Source organism: Globicephala melas, chromosome 11, assembly GCF_963455315.2.
Source record: "Globicephala melas chromosome 11, mGloMel1.2, whole genome shotgun sequence".
NCBI lineage: Eukaryota > Metazoa > Chordata > Mammalia > Artiodactyla > Delphinidae > Globicephala > Globicephala melas.
Window position 1 is genome coordinate 21,256,258 of NC_083324.2, and position 11,188 is coordinate 21,267,445.

The 11,188-nt window shown below is 41.0% G+C and overlaps 1 protein-coding gene across 1 annotated transcript in view; it reads left to right on the forward strand.

The window, feature by feature from the left end:
- The window catches only part of LMOD3 (leiomodin 3), a 39,412-nt gene extending 29,734 nt beyond the window's left edge, over nucleotides 1–9,678 (forward strand). The window contains exons 3-4 of the mRNA XM_030867693.3: nucleotides 99–1,538; nucleotides 9,331–9,678. Coding sequence (XP_030723553.2) covers nucleotides 99–1,538; nucleotides 9,331–9,357 — 1,467 coding nt within the window. The 3' untranslated portion in view covers nucleotides 9,358–9,678. The remainder of the gene's footprint in view (nucleotides 1–98; nucleotides 1,539–9,330) is intronic.
- Nucleotides 9,679–11,188: the final 1,510 nt, after the last annotated feature.

Here is an 11,188-nt window from a genome sequence, read left to right on the forward strand (position 1 = left end):
TGCTCTTCATATTTCTATGTGAAGAAACCCTCATGACATGTATTCTAACCCTCATAAACCCTGCTATGTGTTCTAACCCTCATAAACTTCTCTTTTAGGGAAAAACTCAAGAACAGCATGAAGAAATAGACACAAGTAATAAAAATGTGTCCCAGTATTTAAAAGAAAAGCTTAATAATGAAATCACTGCACATAAAACAGAATCACAGGGCAGTGACAATGTCCAAGAAACAAATAGTGAAGATAACGAAGGTGATGTGGAAGATGAAGAAGATGATGCAGAAGATGATGAAGAAGATGATGCAGAAGATGAAGAAGATGATGCAGAAGATGAAGAAGATGAGGGAAAAGAAGACAGTGAAGAGAGTGATGAGAAAACAAAAAGAGAAGAGGAAGGTGAGGTAAAGGAGCAAATCAGAAATGGTGAGAACAACAGCCAACAGGTAACTGATAAAGTAACCGAAGAACAGAAAGACAGACCAGAGGCCCAAGAAAAAAGTGAGAAAAAAATATCAAAATTAGATCCCAAAAAGCTAGCTCTAGATACCAGTTTTTTGAAGGTAAGCGCAAGGCCTTCCGGAAACCAAACGGACCTAGATGGGAGCTTAAGGCGAGTGAGACAAAATGACCCTGACATGAAGGAACTCAACCTGAACAACATTGAAAACATCCCCAAAGAAATGTTGCTGGACTTTGTCAACGCGATGAAGAAAAACAAACACATCAAAACCTTCAGTTTAGCCAACGTGGGTGCGGATGAGAACCTAGCATTCGCCCTGGCCAACATGTTGCGTGAAAACAGGAGCATTACCACTCTTAACGTCGAGTCCAATTTCATCACAGGCAAGGGAATCGTGGCCATCATGAGGTGTCTCCAGTTTAATGAGACACTAACCGAACTTCGGTTCCACAATCAGAGGCATATGTTGGGCCACCATGCTGAAATGGAGATAGCCAGGCTTCTGAAGGCAAATGACACTCTCCTGAAGATGGGCTACCATTTTGAGCTTCCAGGACCCAGAATGGTGGTAACCAACCTGCTCACCAGGAATCAGGATAGACAAAGGCAGAAAAGACAAGAAGAACAGAAACAGCAGCAACTCAAAGAGCAGAGGAAGTTAATAGCCATGTTGGAGAACGGGTTGGGGCTGCCACCTGGGATGTGGGAGACGCTGCGGGGACCAGTGCCCGATTCTGGGACGCAGGAGTTCCTCCAGCCTCCTCTTCCTCTTCCTCCTCGACCTCCCAGCTCCCACGCAGTCCCCTTCGGTCGACAAAATGAAACGACGAAAAAGCCGTCGCACGCCCCGAAGTACAGGCCGGACACTGACACCTTCCGCATGGTAAAGCTAAAGAGGATCCAGCGCAAATCCCGGATGCCGGAAGCCAGAGAATCAGCCGAGAAAACCAACCTCAAAGACGTGATCAAAACGCTCAAACCAGTGCCGAGAAATAGGCCACCCCCGCTGGTGGAAATCACCCCCAGAGATCAGCTCCTGAACGACATTCGTCACAGTAACATCGCCTATCTTAAACCTGTAAGTAGGAGGTGGGAGAAATGGTGAACACACACCACGATAGATGTCTCCCAACTCTCTTCCCTGCTCATTTGGACACCAGGAGATTGTCACTAACTGAGGGAAATCCGTCAGCATTACTGGTAGATCTAAATGATTGGTTATCCTCAAAGACACACATCTATATAACTTCTGTAACGATGATACTAATAGCTAACATCTATTGAGCACTTACTATGGGCCAGATTCATTATATGAATTAACTTTTACAGTCACTTTAACAACCCTATAAGGCCCGTATTATTGTTCTCCCTGTTTTATAAAAAGGAAACTGAGGATTAGGGATGTTAAAAAACATGTCTAGGAGAAACAGCTCAGAAGTGGTAGAGTTGACTTTGAAATCCAGTTCTGAGTCCAGGGTCAAGCTTTTATTCCCTCCAGCCACACAGAGCTGACACAAGCAGAGATCCCCAGGGACCTGCTGCAGGAATAAATAAGAGTGAGGCCTAATTAGGCCAATGTTTGTAGATGAGTGCTTCCATAGTGCTTGAAAAAACAGTTCTTTTTTAGTAGATGAATGGAGACTACCTGCAATTGCAATTATACTCTTTATTTTTTAGGTGGGCGGAAAATAATAAACTTCAGATTAATATCTCTATGAATAAATGGAGCTTTAAAATATTTTACTATTATTTCAGTTTTCATATTTACTATGATTCACTATTACTCATGCTGATAGGCGAAAATGTTCTATTCCTTGCAGCTTAAGTTATAGAAACAAATGTTTTTATAGTCATTACTATGGCGGCATTTATGGAGGCTGAAAGGTGCGTGTCCAAAGACCACAGGTGGTTGATAATTAACTATTGTTTTAAAATCTAGTATGTAATTTAGCCAAGATATTACATTGACAAAATAGTCAATATATTATTTCATCATAGAGAGTCAGTTTTTGTCAAGATGTTTTAAACAGGTTTCCATGTAAGCTTGTTCTTTTTCTGCTTTTAAAGAGTTTTATATTCTCAAACAATACAGGGAATTCCCTGGCGGTCCAGTGGTTAGGACGCAGCACGTTCACTGCCGAGGGCCCAGATTCAGTCCGTGGTCCGGGAACTAAGATGCTGCAAGCTGCGTGGTGTGGCCACAAAAAAAGAAAAAAAAACCCAAACAACCCAATATAATTGGTTCTAATTCATATATACACATGTATGTTCCTTATTCCCATCTCCTAGTAATGCACAATTGACAGCATTTTATTCTTCTGAATCAAAGATGACTTTCAACTGTGATTTAGAGGGTCTCTGATTCTTCTTGGGGCAGGGGGCAAGGTGACAGCACTAGAGGTCCCATGAGATCAGGCAAGAGGCCTTTGCCTGCCCTTGGGCACAACATCAACACTTTTTGTACCTGCTCTTCTCCAGGCAGCCAGACCTCTGTAGGGGATGGATCAGGGTGTTGTTCTGAGAGAGGCTAGTGCTCTCACTCTGTAACCAGTTGTCAAGGCAAATCCAAGATGCCTTGGTGGCTAGACAATCAGAAAATGACATTAAGAGGAATCTTTTTTTTTTTTTTTTTTTTTGCGGTACGCGGGCCTCTCACTGTTGTGGCCTCTCCCGTTGCGGAGCACAGGCTCCAGATGCACAGGCTCAGCGGCCATGGCTCATGGGCCCAGCTGCCCCGTGGCATGTGGGATATTCCCAGACCGGGGCACGAACCCATGTCCCCTGCATCGACAGGTGGACTCTCAACCACTGCGCCACCAGGGAAGCCCAAGAGAAATCTTTTTAAAATCTGCATTAAAGGTGGCACGTGGATTCAGAGTAGACAAGAGAATGAAGTTTAAATGATCATCTGACCCCACTCCCTGCCTTCTCAGGGAATGTTCTGCTGAGCAAATCGGCTTTCCCCGGAGTTGGCTGCATTTCATCCATCTGCTTACCCATTATTGCAATAAATATTGGTATAGCGCTGCCATGTATCAGGCACCATCAGCAGGGAATAGGACAGGTATAGTCTTAACTTCATGGAGCTTACAGTGTTGGTTTTATCATTTTTACAGTCAAGACACTGCCTTTTAGTCAAGTGAGAACACTTCAGCTTGGGGTCTAGATTCTAGAGCAAAAGGCATTAAGGTAAATGCATGATAATCATTACCAAAATGCCACACCCTACTAAGTAGTACGTTTTTCATTTTCAATAAATTCTAAAGTGCTATCAGGTTTTTTTAAAAATTATTTATTTATTTATCTCTGGCTGCATTGCGTCTTCGTTGCTGCGCGCCATCTTTCTCTAGTTGCAGCGAGCGGGGGCTACTCTTTGTTGTGGTGCGCGGGCTTCTCACTGCGGTGGCTTCTCTTGTTGCACAGCAAGGGCTCTAGGCGCGCGGGCTTCAGTAGTTGTGGCTCGTGGGCTCTAGAACTCAGGCTCAGTAGTTGTGGCTCACGGGCTTAGTTGCTCCCTGGCATGTGGGATCTTCTCGGACCAGAGCTCGAACCCGTGTCCCCTGTACTGGCAAGCAGATTCTTAACCACTGTGCCACCAGGGAAGTCCCAAGTGCTATCAGTTTTGAGTTGTGTTTTGTTTGTTTTTAATGTCCGCTAAGGAAGAAAAATATGCAGCAAAGTGAACTCTGACACGGTTTGTGAATGGTGGTCTTGCATATCAGCCTTTGCTTTGCAATGTCTTTTATCTATGCAAGGGACTGGCATCTTCTGCTTTCATTTGCCTGGCTTGGCTTGCAATAGACATCCCTTGATATGTATCTCAGATACAAAATGTCATGCAACTTCATCAACGTGGTCCTTTAAAATGCTCTGCAAGAAAAATGTGAAAATGCATTGTCCAACTGACAAAAATTCACTTGACTGACATCAGTTCGCTCCCTCCTGCTGTGTTTTTGCGCCTTGCTGCATACATAATAAATGTCTGCTTTAATGCCGACTCACAGTGTAATCTCTCTTAAAAGACATTTTTTATCTCTTAATTTGAAATCATTTGAGACATGTGGAAGTTCAAAATAGTAGAATTCTTACAAGCCCAACACATTTTGTCATATTTGCTTTGTCATTCTTTAAAGGATAGTTTAAATGGCAGTACATTTGCACGTGTGCAATTCCAGCAGGGCACAGAGCCCAGTGGAAGTGCTGATGGTATGAAAACCTATACTGTGTTTGTGCTCCCACCTGCAACCGACTATTGTAAAACACCGTTGACTGTAAGATGCTTTCTGATGTCAGGGATACGGAAACAGCGAAAAATGTGCATCTTAGACTCAGTAAAATGCTGTAAACGCCATCAGTGGTGATACCACAAGATCCCAGCAGAAAGGGCTATTTTTGGCTGGTCAAATGAGACACATCCACACTCACTTGAAGGAGGTGAAACTAAAGGTTATGGGTTTTTCCCCCCCACTTGTGTTGGAGGATAGAGATGCTCTCTAAATCCCTGGATTTTCACATATGAAGTTAAAACCCAATTTGGAAATCTTATAATTGTTTTTACTGATGCTCCTAACTAAAACATTGAATGTCCATAAACATACATAGAAATTATTTATTTTTAAAGGAAAAATGATTATTTTTTCTCTCATGGACTTGGAAATATTATTTTTCTATTTTCTAGAGCATAGCTCATGAGGTAGTTTATATTTTAAATTTGTATTTTTTCCTTTTAGTGGTTATTCTCTCCCCATCTCATGCTTCTGGCTTGGGATCCCTGAAATGAAGTTTCTAGCAGAGAATGAAGGGAAGTCTGTATACTTGCTTGGCTCAAACGCTACCTCTTCCAAAAAGCTTCCCATTTAATTCAGTTTAAGAGAGATGTATTCTGGGGGCCAGGTATTGAAAACTAGTGGACTGTAAGCCCGATTTGCAGGCCTGTTTTGTTTGGCTTGGGTCTTGTTGTACGAGTTATAAAATATCACATGATAATATGCAGATACCTGGGAGCATTTGAAACATCAGATCCAGCCACACGGGGCCTGCATGTGCATGGCACAAATAAGCTGGATCTGTGTTGACTTCTCCCTTGAGATAGGTAATGGACTCTCCAGTTTTTCCTCAGTCTCCACCATGCCCTACTGCCTAATCCCTGGCCTTTTTCACTCATTTACATTACTTATTTGACTGCTGTAGAATTTTTTGGTTTGTCACGTTGTTCTTATTGTTTTAAGCTATGTTTTAAAAGCCTTTGTCTTGTCTAACTGAATTTACTAATCGCTCATTTATTTCCCTCTGAGTTGATAACTCTGAGTCAATGTGATGCCAGCCCAAAACAAAGACGTTAGGCTTGTATGGGCTTATCCCTCCCTGGTAAATGTATGATTTCCTTTCCTCTTTAAAAATTTGGTGGTCCGCTCACTGCCTACCATCCCAGATGAGTATCTGTACTTTTCATTGAGATAAAAATCTCATCTGCAGCAACTATTCAATTTACTGAGGTCAACTGCGTTTATATCATATGCAAGTTTCGGTGCCAGTCAAACACGGTAACTTTTAACATTCAGTTAATTTTACTTTGGGCTCACCTATGTGTGTCTGGACTGGTTTCACCTAGGTGCCTAAAGACATGATTAAATGTCTCCTTCAGAAAGATTTCAGTATAATAATTTCCCGAGCAGCCTTAATTGGCCAAAAGACTCCGTGACACATTAGCAGTTGTTACGATTACAAAAATGTAAGAACATAGACTCCTGAGTCTTCATCTCTGGCCATTTTTTTCTTTGCCTCATTTATAAAATATCCTATTTCTTTTGAAGTAGGATCTCTAGATTCTGTCCTTTTGCAGTTTTCTCCTTTTTCCCATCTTAGCTTCTCCCTTTGTTTCGATTATCACATAATCTAGGACAATCCCCAAATTTCCCTTTCCCTTTAGATCACTCAGGGTTTTCTCAGTACCTTCATTCAATCTGTCCCCAAACCAAGCTTTTCCTTTCTAGATTTAGTTGTTGTTTCTGGTTCCCAATTTCCCATGCTGTCTCCATTCTCTCACACATTCAAGTCTGAAGCCTCAGAGTTCCCTTCAGTTCCTTCCTTTTTTTCTGTCCCTTTTTTTTCCTTAAAAATACCCCAAAACCCAAGAACCCAAACCTACCAGAATCTCCAAGAGCCAAGGCCAAATCTAGATCAGAGCTTTAGAAATGTTATACTCTTGACAGAGGGAGTCTCCACAGGAGAAAGCAATGTAACGTTTCAAACTCATCTCAAAAGAGCAAAAGTGGACTAGAATTATACAGACCAGGAACTGCCCTTCCCTAATACCTAGTGGAGGAAAGAGTTTTTGATGGGCAACTTTTCTAAAGTCTGTGATAGTGATTCCTAAATTTTAGCATGCATCAAAAGCACCTGGAAGGCTGAATACAGATTAGTGAGCCCATCTCTAGAGTTTCTGATTCAGTAGGTCTTGGATGGGGCCTGAGAATTTGCATTTCTGACAAGTTCCTTGGCAATGCTGATGCTGCTCGCTTGGAGACTACACTTGGACAACCACGGTTCAGTAACATCTATGGCAAACCATACCTCCTGAATTTTTCCCCTGAAGGACCTTCTTTTCCTCTCTCCCCACAACACTTTGCTCAGTTACTTATTTTCTATCTCTGTCTTTCAAAATATATCCAACAGACTCGACTCAACACTTACAACAAAAGAAATGAAACCAAACATCAGTGGGGAATACCCTTCCTGTCTCTTTCCACTGCCCCTCACTTGTACCTCGCTTTCAGCATCTTCCACATAGTGCCTTAAGTTGACAGCTCTTACAGGCACACTGTAGGTCTCCTAGTGGATTCTGAGTTCCTCAAGGTAGGTCTTCCTCATCTATGTCCTGGACACCCATTGAGGTGTTGGTCCAGAGCAGGAACTGCAGTCACGTGTGCTGAATTAAACAACCCCTGCTGAAATGGGTCTTCCCATCCTTCCCAATTGCTCCCAGTCTCTGTGGGTGTATGTATGTGTGTGTGTGCACTGTGTAACGCTATACACACGCACTTTTTAAAGAAACTAATTTTAAGCAACAGGTGAAGGGGGAACAAGGCCCCCTAACAATAATGCGAATTGATTCTTGTTTGTTGGAAGTTTTCTATTTTTGTAACATCAGATCTAGCTATCTTTTCCTTTATGGTTTCTGTCTTTTGTGTTCTGCTTAGAAATGGCTTTTTTGAACCTTATTAAAATATTTGCCTATCTTTCTTGCTGCTTTTAGAACTTTTGTTTTTTTAAAAATATTCCATATTATAGATGAATTAAAGGGTTAGATGTTAGAAGTAAGTAGGAAGCAAGAAGTCTGCTATTTTATTTCTTTGCCAAATAGCTAACCACTGATCATTTAGTGACCCATTCTTTTCTCCAGTGATCTGAACTGCCAGTTTGGGCATATTTTAAATTAGTTAATATGTCTCTGGGTTTACTATGTTTGGGCATTGCCACGTTTCACTTTTCGAAGTATTTTTATTAATTTGGAACCCTTCTATGCATACAAACATATATCAGGAATAACATACTATAAAAATATTTTTTCCATTCAATAATACAAAGAACACAGTTTTGACTATTTGTTACAGCTCTGCAGTTATTTTAAATAACTGGCATTATATATTTTGTTTATTGGTGGTGTTCACTGTTGGTGTTCTCCTTGGATGGCCCTTACCAATCTGTAGTCACACCCCTCCTCTCCTGAAAGTCTGACACTAGGGAGGGAGAGAGTCAGAGCACATGGAGGACCCTTTGGTTTGAAGGCTGTGCAGGTAGCAGCAACACATCCCAAGTTCTCTCCAATGGGCAGGATGTTGGGAAACCTTTTGACGCAAAGGTTGTGGGCAGAGAACTGGCTAAGAGGGTCCATGGTAGGTGGCCAAAATGGTTCCTCACGTTGGCAGGTGGACACGGGCCATAGAAGGAGAGACATTTTAAAGTCATTATTATACAAACTCTGAGTGTCCTTTGGACTCTGTCAGTGTCCTCTGAAAGGCACATCCATGATGGATGAGTCATTCTCCTAAAATATAACAGCACTTGAAACCCGTTAAGAACTTACCTTATCTTTAAGTTGTTCCTGTGAATCAAAGCTCAAAGTTGATTTGCAGTCAGACTTATGCTACTCTTTTGCAATTTTTTTGCCCTTGGGCATTCTCCAAGTACTGTTGTAATATTTGGTGAGTATCACATCGGGAATGTGCTTTAAAGAGGAAAGACCAGTTCTTAAAAGAACATACATTTTATATTCTTATGGTGGTATTTGTTTGGTGAGTATTTCAATACTCAGGAAGGCATTGAAATCAGGCAGATCTAGGTTCAAATCCAGCTCTGCCACTTCCTAGCCCTGTGACCTGAAGCAAATTGCTTAATCTCTCTGAGCCTGTTCCCTCTTTCCAAGGTGGTTGTAAGATGAAATGAGGCAATGCTTTCAAAAGAAGTGTTAATGTTGATCACTAACTTGTATTACTTAATCCTTATGGTAGCCTTGTGAACAAGACACTGTCATTTTATAGCGGAGAAAATTGATGCCCAATACCATGCAACTAGTAAGTGCTAGTTCCAGGATTTGAAACAGGCGGAGTCCAGCACCCACCCTCTTGTGTATGTGATAAGCTTCACCACGTGCTCAGAACCCCTGGAGCTGTCCCGTCATCAGTAAATGCCCACTTCATGGTGGCTGTGGCTACCATTGTGGCTATTATCATGATCTGAGGGGTCTCTCTGGCCAGAATTTCTAATCTGCTTTACACCCTTTGAGGCATGTACATTTTGTCATTTTTGCTGTAAAACACTTGCATATCTAGGATTAATTTTTCTCCTCTTTTCAAATGCTTAAATCACAGGTGCAGCTGCCAAAAGAGCTGGAATAAGAGGCAACAGAATAATCTCGGAGAAGGAATTGACATAATGACTCTTGGATTAGTTCGGAGACTGTTTCAGCAGCACACTTCTGGATCCAGGTGGTGGAACTGGGAACATTGCTAACTGATACGCGTATTTTGTAAAAGGCTTTGGCCCGTGACAAAACAGGGGCTGAAAAGGCAGGGGGAAGGAGATAAAATATGAATAGTCAGGGCAAGATTTTCTACTTCCAATCAGTTGGAGTGACTTAGGTGAAACTGAGTCTTCTAGCAGAAGTGAATTTTTTCGTAAACATTTGCTTTATTATTGCTTTCTTCTGGTACATAACAATAAATACTGTAGCGGTGTTAACTATTATATTCCCATTTTTTCCTCCTTCCGTCTGCTCTGCTGTAATTCAACACACAGTAGCTTAAAGCAAACAGAACATGTTTCACTCTGTGGAAATGTGAAGGGTGAATTGAACTCCAGGCCCTCCAGATGCTTTGAAATGGAAGAAATGTTAATTGCCTCCTCTTCTCTGGAGAATCAGTTGCGATTTCCGGTTTCCAGCCCTGCCTAGGTTTCTCTCTTGGCCATTTTCCTGTGTGTTGGGATATACTTCTGATAGGGGTATCTGTGAAGAGCAGAACTCTTAAGCCATGGGACATGGAGAAAACAGTGTTTCCAGAAAAACTAACAGGGAAAACAAATGCTGCTTATGTATAAAAACTTCCCTGTTTCCACACATATAGAGACAATGGGAGACAGCATGCTAGTTTTGTTAAAAAAAAAAAAAGCAAAAGAAAGAAATTATGAATAATATATTTACTGAGAAGCTTTAGGTTTTAGCTAAGTATGTATATATATATATACACACATAGATATATTTTTAAGTTTAGTCTGTGAATGATCTTGATCTTGTTCTTGTCAAAAATCTAAGGAAACTTGCTCTAGGATTAACCTTGAATTCCTTATCCTATCATTCAAGGCCCTCCATTGCCTCTTTTCAATTTAGTAATTCAGTCTTATCTGCCACAGATTCTTTATACTATTCTTTCACCTTTGTTTTGTTTTTTAATTTTATTGAAGTATAGTTGATTTACAATGTTGTATAGATACTATGCTTGATAAAACATCCTCATGCTTTTGCTTCCATTGACCCTTCTATGGAGTATCCTGAGAGACTCCACAAAAATCTCCCAGACAGCTCCATCCCCAGTGTCCTTTCTTTTTCCAAGTTCCTAGAGCCCATAATTATCCATTCAAGTCTCTGCGTGCATAGAATCTGAAGTTTTGTACTGAAGTGGCATGAACCTTAGAAATCAGGAAATCACGCTTTTTCTGTCTTCGTCACCTGAGCAAATAATTGGCACTTGCCTTCCTTCTCTTTTTATATAATCCTAGGTGGTACATCACAGGCAAAACAGGCTAGGAGAGCATGGACTTAATGGGGACAAACAATACATTATTTCGAAGGACAAGCCATGGGAAAGAAATATGATGTTTCCATTTTTTAAAGATAATTTAGTGGGTACAAAAGTATCCAAATTTAAATAGATATAGTTTTCAATTAAGTAACTAATTTTAGAATGCCCCAAGGCTGAGAGTTTTGTTTTCTCTTACTTTACCATTTCTATAAAGCATCCTTGCATACAAAGCCAGATGGTTTAAAAAACGCTGCGATAAATAAAACTTTTAAAGTACCTAGCATATTCTGCATTTAAGAGGCTAAACTCTGATGGGACAAAGCACTCTGAACAGCTTTAAGCTTAATGTGTATCAGTGGTTGAAGTTCTGGAAGCTCTTACGTGTTTGCTTATACAGCAACAGTACTAATAAATAAGCCAGGAATTTCAA